The sequence below is a fragment of the Myxocyprinus asiaticus genome, chromosome 10 (genome assembly GCF_019703515.2).
Source record: "Myxocyprinus asiaticus isolate MX2 ecotype Aquarium Trade chromosome 10, UBuf_Myxa_2, whole genome shotgun sequence".
NCBI lineage: Eukaryota > Metazoa > Chordata > Actinopteri > Cypriniformes > Catostomidae > Myxocyprinus > Myxocyprinus asiaticus.
Genome location: NC_059353.1, coordinates 14,594,813 through 14,607,653, shown reverse-complemented (window position 1 = coordinate 14,607,653; position 12,841 = coordinate 14,594,813). Strand labels below are relative to the sequence as shown.

General features: G+C 35.9%; 1 protein-coding gene across 6 annotated transcripts in view; it reads right to left on the bottom strand.

The window, feature by feature from the left end:
- The window catches only part of LOC127447393 (inositol polyphosphate-4-phosphatase type I A-like), a 52,064-nt gene that overhangs the window by 2,278 nt on the left and 36,945 nt on the right, over positions 1 to 12,841 (bottom strand). For 3 of the 6 annotated variants that reach the window (XM_051709238.1, XM_051709241.1, XM_051709240.1), the window contains 8 exons: positions 10,264 to 10,582; positions 5,798 to 5,830; positions 5,526 to 5,698; positions 5,097 to 5,220; positions 2,040 to 2,307; positions 1,762 to 1,859; positions 658 to 770; positions 327 to 481 (listed from right to left, as the gene is read on the bottom strand). In XM_051709238.1, the coding sequence (XP_051565198.1) occupies positions 327 to 481; positions 658 to 770; positions 1,762 to 1,859; positions 2,040 to 2,307; positions 5,097 to 5,220; positions 5,526 to 5,698; positions 5,798 to 5,830; positions 10,264 to 10,582 (1,283 nt within the window). The remainder of the gene's footprint in view (positions 1 to 326; positions 482 to 657; positions 771 to 1,761; positions 1,860 to 2,039; positions 2,308 to 5,096; positions 5,221 to 5,525; positions 5,699 to 5,797; positions 5,831 to 10,263; positions 10,583 to 12,841) is intronic. The other 3 variants (XM_051709243.1, XM_051709244.1, XM_051709242.1) reach the window with 2 other exon arrangements.

Below are 12,841 nucleotides of genomic sequence, written 5' to 3'. Positions count from 1 at the left end.
CATGTATTATACATAAATAATATATTAGAAATAAGAATAACCCTATACCATACTTAAAAGTAAATAAATTAATTGAAAGTCACTGTTATCTGATTACAAGAATTTAAAATGTAATGCATTACACAACTTTTTTTGTGACTAAAAAGTAATTAGATTACAGTAACTAATTACTTTGTAATTGGATTACACCCAACCACTGATGGAATACAAAATTAGATTTTTTAAGAATCTTCACATGACTCTTATAACATGAGCAACTAAAAAAATAACAGCAAACAGGTCTGGAACAACTTGAGTGAATTATGACCGAATTTTCATCTTTTCACCTGCGCATACAGTCCAGGGCCTGGGTGAAAACCTGCGGGGCCATGCAGTGCTCATGCTGGAGGATTTGACATTGCTCCAGGGTGACTGACATGGCCGTACGATCCTTCGCACTCTTACAGCTGGTCACACGGACACCATTCAGTCGCCGACACACCTGACGCAACAGGTATTATTAGAGCAACTATTGCTCTCATTACACTAGTGTCACCATATTTTAATATAGCACATAGAAGTCAAACTTTCTTAGTATAGTATAACACAGTATGCTTTGACAAAGCTGAACACACTTAAGGCACAAGAGAACATAACAGTAATGGTAGATCACTGTACCTCTGCTGCCTGTGACAGGATGTCCACATTCTTGCTCTTCTTGGCATTGACATTTTGACTAAGGAATTTGAGTAGCTCAGGCACACAGTTTTGACTGCGAGAGCAGGGTAGACCTATAGAGGGAGTCATTCAATCGATTAGTACTGCAATTAACCATAAGAAGTCTCTTTAGGATGAATTACTTTCTATTATTGCCAACTCAGGCTAGACATTTTATAATAGAGCACAACAGCGCCCGTCCACTTTTTCAGCCATCTGGGTTTCGGAATTATTTTCCCATTCATTATTTGCATAGGCTTTTTATAAAATCCTCCATAAAAGAGTTGCAAGCCATGAACCAAACCAACCAGTTCTGAGATGAATTACAACATCAAAACTTTGTTTTGAGGCAAAAAAGTATTTGAAAATCGAAGAAAAAGACAATGGTACAAGGCTGTGTACTTACCTTGTTTCATGAGGGCATGAACTACAATCCCATGAAACATTGCAAATTACATAGTCGAATTAAAATGATGAGAATATATAAAACTATTGATATTAGGTTATTGATTATAAGTATAGAAACAATATATTTTACTTTTTAATGCAAAATATTCAGATACGTACAAATATACGGTATAAGTAGTTTAAGGGTGAAGGGAGACTGACTCTATTACATCAATCACAGTGCGTAATGGGAGTGGGCAGTCACTCTTGGGCTTGTTTCGTGGGCTTTGTTGGCCGCGGTTCTCTGATTGGTGGATCTTTCTCTACTGTACCATGGGTAATGTAGTTGTTTACCAGGAATTCCATCAAACACGATTTTTAAACAATGAAGTTGAAATAACACAGACAGATGGCTTCAACAGAAGCATATACCATTGATGAACAATCTCGGAGCTCAAGGTAGGTCTGTCTTTATATGTTTATAATTATCTTTGAAAATTAATTTGTCTATGGAAAAAAAATAATGGGATTGGATTTTTACTTGCGGAACCAGACTGTTGCGCTCTATTAATCCAATTTTTTCAATGGTAATCTTTTCAATTGAAATTTCTTTAATATAGGGACATATCTGGTATAGATCAATGTAGTGTAGAGAAAAGTTGAGTGTTCAGGACTCACAGTCTTCAGGCAACACTTCTTTAAACTGGTCATAATAGGAGGTAAGCCGAGCTAGACTCTCTGTATTCACTAACTCCTGTAGCGATGTGTCTCCAAACCTTAACAGTAATGCAAAACTCATGAAAAAATATATATCAATATTCAACTGTAAAAACATTTTTGTATACTTCCAGTCCAATGACTAAATTAATTGATATTTTCGGAGATCACGTTGATAAAGCAAAATATTGTGATCAAATCAGTCTGTAAACAAGCCAGGCAGACTTTTATTAACTTACTTTTCCGCTAGTGTTTGTTGCTCATTGATTCCTACATTGAATAATACTGGTTGAACACGCAGCAGCATCCCATTTTGAATTTCCCGTGGCAACAGATCAAACATCGCCCCTGGTAATGGTACACGCACGTTAAACCCATCTCTGTTACCCGTGATGACAGGTAGCATGTCGGGGCTGAAGCTGGAGGTTGCCTGGGTAACTTTAAAGGTGACATTCCGCAGGTCCAAGACGCCTACGCTCATGTCTTCCAACATGGCAAGCTCCTCCCCTTTAAGACAAAAGCAAAAGCAGTACCATCACACTAACATACTGTGCTCAAATAAATCTACCAACATACAGCCTGAGACCACTAGTGAAAATGCTTTTATTTAGCATTTTCTAATTGGGTATCATGTTTTTTTTATTTTTTTTATTTTTATTATATTATTAACATAATTTTGAGAATTTCTTTGTATTTGCCATGTTTCCCTTTTGTTTAAATGACAGCATGCACTTGAGCTGGCATAGACATGATGGACTCCATAATTTTGGGCAAAACCTGATGATCCATGTTATCCCAGCATGAATACTTGAGAATGATCCAATGAGCATCTTTTGTGCTTTAATGGAAGCAATGAAATCTGACCTTTTGTACAAGAAAGTTAACAAGGTCAGTGTCACAAATTTGCTTATTTGATTAGTGACCTAGAATTAAAGAAGGATTTTAAATATTTCTTTATCATTTTATGATATAACTAGTGCTGTCAGTCGATTACAATATTTAATTGCGATTAATCAATTTTTTTTGTAGTTAATCGTGATTAATCACAGATTATGAAAGTGCTGAAATTTGACACTATATATACTTATTTTCCTGTCAAAATGCATCTATTTCCTTCTTAGGAAAGAAAACAAAACAATATGTAACAATGTAATTTTACAAACAAAGACTTTCACAGTATAAAGATAGAAATGCACTAAAAAAGCACCAGTTTAAGTAACACTAAACATTTCCCAAAGTCTAAGTGGGAGTCTGACAGATTGAAAGAACTGGTCTCCCAATAGGTTGCATATTCATAGTAATGGGCATTGAATCTCTTAAACTCTCATACTCCACAATATTAATCTGCTGGTAGACTGTGGCTATCCGCTTTGTTACAGCAATTGTGAAGTCCCATTAATGATTTGCGTACACGCATCAACAGCAGCATCAAATGCCGCTTTGAACTCCACATGAAAAGCGCTTGCAGACAAAAATATCCCATACTGTGTTTTGGTGATCCTTAAAGGGGTCATGAAATGCTCTTTTATATATATATATATATATATATATATATATATATATATATATATATATATATATATATATATATATAGTTATATTATCTTCCCTGAGGTCCACTGATAATGTTAGTCAAGTTTTTTTTTTTTTTGCATTAAAACAATCATAATTTAGTACTAAATGATCATTTTCCACCCTGTGTTTGGCCCTCTGTCTGAAATGCTTGGTTTTGGCCTAAGCGCCTCCTTAAAACTTTAAAGTAAATGGCCATTGTTATGACTGGCTAACATTGTGCAGCCCCTTGAATACAGCCATATTTGAAACTCAATCAGAAGAGAATGAACCAGCTCAACAACATTATAAAACTAAATGTCAGGGTTTACACAACGCACATCCAACACATTGCATCCGTATATATTAAAACTGTTAATCTCAAGCACAACAGTTAACACTCACACCCAGTCTACACCGGACACGAGTGTCGTGTCACATCAAAAGCAATAGAACCCATTATAATAAATTATGCTGGCTACCATGGAAGCATCCATTGCGGTGCTTTGCGCCGACAGTAAACAGATGTCCCGTTCCATTTTGCGCTGTGCGCGGTGGTGCTACTAATGCCAACAACACACATAAATGGTTTAGAAAGTTTGTGTCGATGCGCCCGGTGTAGACAGCCTCAAGCCATTGCATCGCATCGATGCGCCGGGTGTCAGGATGTCAGCACCATAAACTATCACACAGTCATGACATATGAAATTCATGAATGAAACTATTTACTCACGTTTTTTGCGATCGCGTCCAAGTGTTTTTAACTGCCCCATCCTTCAACAACTGTTCCTTTGCAAAGCTAGAATTGACTGGTATGTTATGAGCCGAACATACAATCCACTCTTAAATACGCTGAAGACACATCCACATCCAGAGAGCTTCTCCTCTTCAGAGCTGTAACTTGACACAGCGCCTTTTAAAAGCGGCCCCAGATATGTATCAAGTGGTCAAAGACGTCTGTCAAATCCTGACAGGCACATGAAGGTGTCCTGTGTAAGTCCATTTAGATTAATCTCCCATGACAGGTGCATCTCTCTCCTCTTCCCCTGTGTGACTGACTGAGCACCAGTGGGCAGGGCCAAGGGTGCAATGATGGAAAAATAAGTATTGATGCCTTGCTGAAGAGGTAGTCATATGCAGATATATTTGGTCCTTGTGACGTCACAAGTTCTTTTTCTATTAAGGAGGAAGTTTTCAGTTCTGAAACTAACAGTATGTTTTTATAGTACAATGACCTTTTATATGTCAAAAGATCAAGGAAAATATGATTCCTCATGTCATGACCCCTTTAAGACTTGACGTGCTTCTGTGGTAATTAAAATGTGCCTTGCATAGGTCTCATCTGGGCTTGTTTTGTACATCAAATACCATTAAGAGGTCTTTTCTCCACAATGTTATTACTGACACGGAAGCGCTGTTGTGTTTGTGGTGTTTCCATCACTGTAATGACTCCGGGCAGACACACTACAAAGGTTCTGCCCTTCCAACCAGTGTTTTTGCTGGTTTATGCTTTATTGACAGTAAATGCTTTAATTGCTATTAAGAAAATGTACGCGTTAAACTGTTTTAATTAATCACATGCGTTAACGCGTTAATTCTGACAGCTCTAGTTATAATGTTTCTTTGTTTTGTGTCCAGGTTTAAATACGATTTTGAATCCCATATTTTGAATGTGGCCTCAGAGTTTTGGACTTCATTGTACATAAACAAGTTGAGATTTTTATTTTAATTTCACAGATATTTACCATAGGTGCTCAGTAGACCTTCAAACTGGACTAGTAAGCCGATAGTGTGGAGCTGTCTGAGGAAACCATCGTCACTGAGACAGTTCCTCAGCTTTATAACAAATCCACAGATCAGGGCCGTCAACTACAGAGAAACATGCATATCATTAGGGCTAATATGACATTATAATTCATTGTCAGCTGGTAGAATGTCTATACATTATTTAAAACAAAGACAATGGTTCAGTATTGCATTACCAAAGTTTTTCATTGAGTAGTTATTAAAAAGAATAAACACACACACACACACACAAAACACAGTCAATATTTGTTATAGCACTGCCAACCCTGGTGTAACTAATGCATTATCAAATTAGCCAATATTTGTATTAAACACACAATGGATTTCATTTCTGAATGAACAATCCCTTTAATACATTTTGTACTAACCGTCTGGCAGAAAACCACATCTCTGCGGTACTGTAGTGCCAGACTCATGGCAATAGTGGGAGCACTGTCTTGCATTAGAAGAAACACCATGGACTTCTTGGCTTTGTCACTCATCATGGCTACACACTCATTGAGAGTGGTCAGGAGTGGATACAGAGCTTCACTCCATTCACCTAGTGCCATAAACACATACAGGTCTTACAACGTCTGGAATGTACAGATTGGATTTCAAATCAAATAGAAGAGAACCCACATATACAGTAAATGCTTACCAGGAGAGGACCCTTCACCACTGGGACTACCACCTAAAGAAGGGTGGAGAGATAGTAAGTGTTGTTAAAAACAGCCATGACACCTCTATTACAGTTGAAGTCAGAAGCTTACATACACCTTAGCCAAATACATTTAATCTCAGTTTTTCACAATTCCTGACATTTAATCATAGAAAACATTCCCTGTCTTAGGTCAGTTAAGATCACTACTTTATTTTAAGAATGTGAAATGTCAGAATAATAGTAGAGAGAATAATTTATTTCAGATTTTATTTCTTTCATCCCATTCCCAGTGGGTCAGAAGTTTACATACACTTTGTTAGTATTTGGTAGCATTGCCTTTAAATGGTTTAACTTGAGTCAAATGTGTTGGGTAGCCTTCCACAAGCTTCTCACAATAAGTTGCTGGAATTTTGGCCCATTCCTCCAGACAGAACTGGTGTCAGGTTTGTAGGCATCCTTGCTCGCACACGCTTTTTCAGTTCTGCACACAAATTTTCTATCGGATTGAGGCCAGGGCTTTGTGATGGCCACTCCAATACCTTGACTTTGTTGTCCTTAAGCCATTTTACCACAACTTTGGAGGTATGCTTGGGGTCATTGTCCATTTGGAAGACCCATTTGCGACCAAGCTTTAACTTCCTGGATGATGTCTTGAGATGTTGCTTCAATATATCCACATCATTTTCCTTCCTCATGATGCCATCTATTTTGTGAGGTGCATCAGTCCCTCCTGCAGCAAAGCACCCCCACAACATGATGCTGCCACCCCCATGCTTCACAATAAGGATGGTGTTCTTCGGCTTGCAAGCCTCACCCTTTTGCCTCCAAACATAACGATGGTCATTATGGCCAAACAGTTCAATTCTTGTTTCATCAGACCAGAGGACATTTCTCCAAAAAGCAAGATCTTTGTCCCCATGTGTACTTGCAAACTTCAGTCTGGCTTTTTTATGGCGCATTGGCTTCTACCTTGCTGAGCAACCTTTCAGGTTATGTCGATATAGGACTCGTTTTACTGTGGATATAGATACTTGTCTACCTGTTTCCTCCAGCATCTTCACAAGGTCCTTTGCTGTTGTTCTGGGATTGATTTGCACTTTTTGCACCAAACTATGCTCATCTTTAGAAGACAGAATGCGTCTCCTTCCTGAGCGGTGTAATGGCTGTGTGGTCCCATGGTGTTTATACTTGGGTACTATTGTTTGTACAGATGAATGTGGTACCTTCAGGCATTTGGAAATTGCTCCCAAGTATGAACCAGACTTGTGGAGGTCCAAAAAAAAAATGTCTGAGGTCTTGGCTGATTTCTTTTGATTTTCCCATGATGTCAAGCAAAGAGGCACTGAGTTTGAAGGTAGGCCTTAAAATACATCCACAGGTACACCTCCAATTGACTCCAATTAGCCTATCAGAAGCTAATTGACTAATTATCTAAAGGCTTGACATCATTTTCTGGTATTTTCCAAGCTGCTTAAAGGCACAGTTAACTTAGTATATGTAAACTAATGACCCACTGGAATTGTGATATAGTCAATTAAAAGTTAAACAATCTGTCTGTAAACAATTGTTGGAAAAATTACTTGTGTCCTGCACAAAGTTGATACTCTAAACAACTCGCCAAAACTATAGTTTGCTAATATGAAATCTGTGGAGTGGTTAAAAAATTTGTTTTAATGACTTCAACCTAAGTGTATGTAAAATTCTGATTTCAACTGTATATTAATTACTGTAATATTACATTAAAATGCAAACATTTTAGTAGATGTGACCACATGTAATTTTGAGTTTGTTAGTACGTATATACACATACACTACCAGTTAAAAGTATGGTCACACCAAATTTAGGTTGACAAATAAGGTTGTCTGAAATTACAAATCTTTTAAAATTCTAGTTTAAAACACATGTATTTTGTATTTTTGTGTCCATGTTGGTTTCATACATTTTAGATATAGTTTTTTCATTAATAATATTTAAAAAAAATGTTTTAGGCACTCTAAAAATTAAAAGAGGCGCTCACATTTTTTTTTAATTTGTCTTCTTAGACTTATACTGACACCTAGGAGCATTTATGCACCATCATTTAAGCACAATAATTTCAGCTGCTGATGCCATTGTAAAAATGCAATATTTACAGTCAGCCATTATTAATTCTATTCATGAGTGAAAGTGTCCAATAAGAGAGTGGTTGCTGAGATTAAGCAAGTGTTATTCGGCTGGTCATGTGATCCTAACATGGCAGCCCCCATGAAGGGACCCTCTCTATGTAGAATAAAAATGCTTTTATAAGGTTACTAATATGACTGGAGTCTTAATCTCATGTGAGAGCTCATGATTTTATACATATGTTTCAAAATTACAATAATTTCTTTAGAAGTAAACAATTTTAAAATTAGTAAAAATACTGAGTGCATCTTTACGTAAAAGGTATTAAAATACTATCCATGCACCTTGAATGCATGTGAGTGTACACAACTTAAATAATTTAAATAACGTTTTCAAACATATTTTTGAAGGTAATTTCTTTTTTTTTTTTACAAATATAAATAATTTTTATAAAAAGTTTTCTTAGACCTGAACAAAATGTGCCTTGCCTTTAAAATGTCAAAATATCTGATATTTTAAAAAAAACTTCACACACGGTCATGAGGGTCTTAAGTGGTCCTCTCTGTTTTATGGTCACATGACAACAGAATGTCTACTGCATGTTAGTTACACCACCTGACTTTGATTTGATGGGCAAATGTTTTTCAAATATTAATAAGATTTTAAATCTAAATTGTTTCACTGCTTGTTTTTTTATTTTTATTTTTTTATAATAATACAAGATTATTCCAAACTACGTATGCCTATAATTCTTTATTTAGAATTTCAAATTTTAATAAGCCTTTAATAACAATCTTTAGAGAGTTACACCACTTGGACATTTTTTACTTTAACCCCCAGAAAAAAATATCAAAATGCATTTTAACTCAAGTTAAAAAAAGTATTTTAACTTTTAATTAAAAGCATGTTTATAATAGTAATTAAAGCAACTGTTTTATGTGAATTGCATTTCAGTGTATTTTTGAATAACTTAACAGATCCGAAGGTGTCATCATTGACCCATTTATTTTAATTATTTATTTTAAACATTATTAAAGGAGTTCCCTTGCTGTATATGCTAGTTGTTGTTGGCTGCTTTCATACTATCCAGACAATCTCATCCATTAAAAAATTAATTAATTAAAATGTTAGTTTTTGTTAAAGGGATAGTTCTACTAAAAATGAAAATTCTCTCATCATTTACTCACCCTCAAGCCATCCCAGATGTGTATGAATTTCTTTCTTCAGCAGAACAAAAAAATAAAGATTTTTAGAAGAATATTTCAGCTCTGCAGGTCCATACATGCAAGTGAATGGTGATCAGACCTTTGTAGCTTACATAAAAGAAACATAAAAGTAATCCATACGAATCCAGTGGTTAAATCCATATCCTTAGAAGCGATATAGTACTTTTTTTTACTCAATCTGCAATTTCACTTTTACATCTGAAAGCCACGTGGTGCCTGTTTAGTTTCACTTTCACATCTGAAATTGAAAGGGGGATTTAGAGTAAAAAAAAAAAAAAAATGTTGATCTGTTTCTCACCCACACCTATCATTTAGCTTCTGAAGATGTGGATTTAACCACTGGAGTCTTCTGGATTACTTTTATGCTGACTTTGTGATTTTTTGGAGCCACAAAGGTCTGATCACCATTCACTTGCATTGTATGGACCTACAGAGCTGAAATATTCTTCTAAAAATCTTCATTTGTGTTCTACAGAAGAAAGAAAGTCATACACATCTGGAAACCAACAACAACTAGCATATACAGCATGGAAACTCCTTTAATAACGTTTAAAAAGCATCCCAGGTGGACACCTCATGAAGGTTGATGAGAAAATGCCCCAAATATGCAAAGTTGTATGGTTATACAAAGGCACATCATCAAAGTCAACACTGAAACTAAGAGAAGTGGCTGCAAAGTTTTTTAATTGTTGATTTTAAAAAAACCATCTCACTCAGTTTTCTCTGAATCTGAGTGTTACTGAGTCAAACACATCTGTCACTCCACAGAGAAGTGATTTAAATCATAGCTCAATTTTGACTAAATGTGTAGCTACTGCATTTTGTCTTTGCATGGCAGCGTAATTTAGGCAAAGGGAGGCTATTTTGTGGACGCTTAAATATACGATTTTTTTGGTCACTACATATAATATCCTAAAAGGTGAAAATTTGTAATAATAAAGTATAAATAGGTGTGTCCAAACTTTTTAAATTGTACAGTATGTATAAAAATAAGCAAATGCAACTAGGAATGATCACATGTGTCATTAAAAGAGGATGTAAAAACTGAAAGCATTTGTGGTTCTGTATGTGTACTGTTTTAAAAAGGGATTCAAACTCAAGCCTTTTAACATGGGGGGTGGAGGTGGACCTACAGGAGTGTCTGTTAGAACTGGAGCAGTATGCAGAGGTCAGTAAGGGTGATCTGGATGATGATAATAATGATGAAAAGTACTGAGATGAGCGAGGGTGTGATGAAAACAGGGGGGTGGAGGAGGAAGGGGGAGAGAGCCCGTCACCAGGGTTGATCCAGAACGCATTGCCCTGGCTACCTCTCATGCTGGCATCGGCCTGTTGTTCAGACATGAAGACATCTTCACTGCTGTCACTCTGCGCCCGCTCTCTTGTCAGCAGTCTGTCCACACATCGGATCACACACTCCAGACTCTTATCCACATTGAGCCAAATCTTCTCCTGAATCACAAACAGAAGTTGGTTTATTTTACAGGGCTAATAGACTGCTCACCTTACGTAACGCTGTGCTAAAATGGCATGGCGAGACAGTTAAGTGATATCACGTCATCACATATTAATCTTGAGTTTTTGTCCTAACTAGCTGCAATCAAGTACATCCTGTACATTTTGTCAGAATGAAGCTCGACCCACAATGAACTCTCACTGCTCCCAAATCTGGTTCCTGTTAGCAGTATATTAAAGGGAATATATCATAAGGAATCCAATTGTACATGATCTTTTGAGTTCTATATTCTATGAAACAAGCCCCAAAATACCATCTATTGAAACTGAGCTGCAAAAATGGCTTGTGCTGAAAGTGGATTTCTTATATCTGAAACCTGAAATATTACCACATGGCTGCCCACATTTACATGTCAACAACGTTTATTCGGTGTTCAGAAATGTGGCTTGCCCAGTTAGAAAAATAAGAACAGTATAGATGTTATTATTCCTAAACACCAGAAGAACTAATGATAAGAGTCAAATGTGGAAAAATCGACAAGACCTCAACACAAAAGTAATACAGTGATTATCTCCAGAAGCTGTAAGTGTGGGTGAGAAACAAATCAATATTTAAGTCCTTTTTCACAATAAATCTCCACTTTCACTTCCACATTCTTCTTCTTTTGTTTTTTGTGATTCTCATTCTTCGTGCATATTGCCACCTACTGGGCAGGGAGGAGAATTTATAGTTAAAAAATGGCTGTGTGTAGCACCAGCAACTATGCTTCGGAAGAATCCCAATGTATACGTAGACTGTTTCACATTTCCGGGTTTGGATCACTGAAATAAACTATTGCAGAGTAAACTTCTATAGCGGCGAATGGGAGACAACAGCAAATATTACTTTGCTAACCCATTTGCTCCAACAGCAAAAAATAAAATAAAATAAAAACCACTATTCAGTCATTATCTCAGCTGCTGCATTAAAAACCCCATCGCAGCTGTGGTAACTACTGTAGTTTTTTTAAACTAATTCCAGGCCAGGTAGTTTAACACCCAACATAATGTTATAAATATACAAAAAAAAAAAAAAATACATTTAAAATCAAAGTTTGCTACATTTACGCTGCTACTGTAAATAAGGTGGAAACATGTCATCTCGGTCTGTGAAAAAGGTCTGTTATGAAAGAGCAGCTAATGTTTATTTTTAACAAAGTCCATGATGATTTCAGTCTGTTCTTAAAGGGATAGTTCACCCCAAAATTAAAACTGTCATCATTTACTCACTCTCATGTAATCTTCTGCTGAACATAAACAAAGATTTTAGAAGAATAATTCAGCTCTGTAGGTTCTCACAATGCAAGTGAATGGGTACCAAAATTTTGAAGATCTAAAAGCACATGAAGGCAGCATAAAAGTAATCCATAAGACTCCAGTGGTTGTATCCATGTCTTCAGAAGTTCTATGATACTGTAAGTTGTAAGAGAAACAGATCAATATTTAAGTCCTTTTTTTTTTTACCATAAATCTCCACTTTCACATTCACATTCTTCTTTTGTTTATTGTGATTCAAAATTTTTTGCTTCAATTTTTGTGATTCAATTTCGTGCATATCAAAACCTACTGGGTTGGGAGAAGAATTTATAGTAAAAAACAGACTTAAATATTTATCTGTTTCTCATACACACTTATCATATCGCTTCTGAAGACATTGATTTAACCACTGGAGTCTTATGGATTACTTTTATGATGCTTTTATGTGCTTTTTGGAGCTTAAAAATTTTGGTACGCATACACTTTTTATGGACCTACAGAGCTGAAATATTCTTTTAAAAATCTTTCTTTGTTTGTGTTCAGCAGAAGAAAGAAAGTCATTCACATCTGGGATGACATGAGGGTGAACTATCCCTTTAACAGTTTATGAGACAAATTTCAGCATGGATTGTTTTGTGAACCTGTCAGAATGTAATGGACTCTTTTCACAGACCTGTTATGACACGTTTCTGCCTTTTTAATAACGTATATGTAGGGGTCCTATGTAGCTCAGCAATTAAAGACGCTGACTACGTTGACAGATCGAAATGTATTCAAATTTAAGAACTGTCAACAGTGTTTGATGAAGAAATTGATAATTAATGCAAATTAACTGTTTAGACTCATTTAAAATATTTCAAATGAATATAGTTCATAAAATATGTTTATATTTGTTTATATCCGAAAATGTTAAAAGATCTCAAAGATCATTTCCATGGTTTCCAGTAGATCTGCGATCAA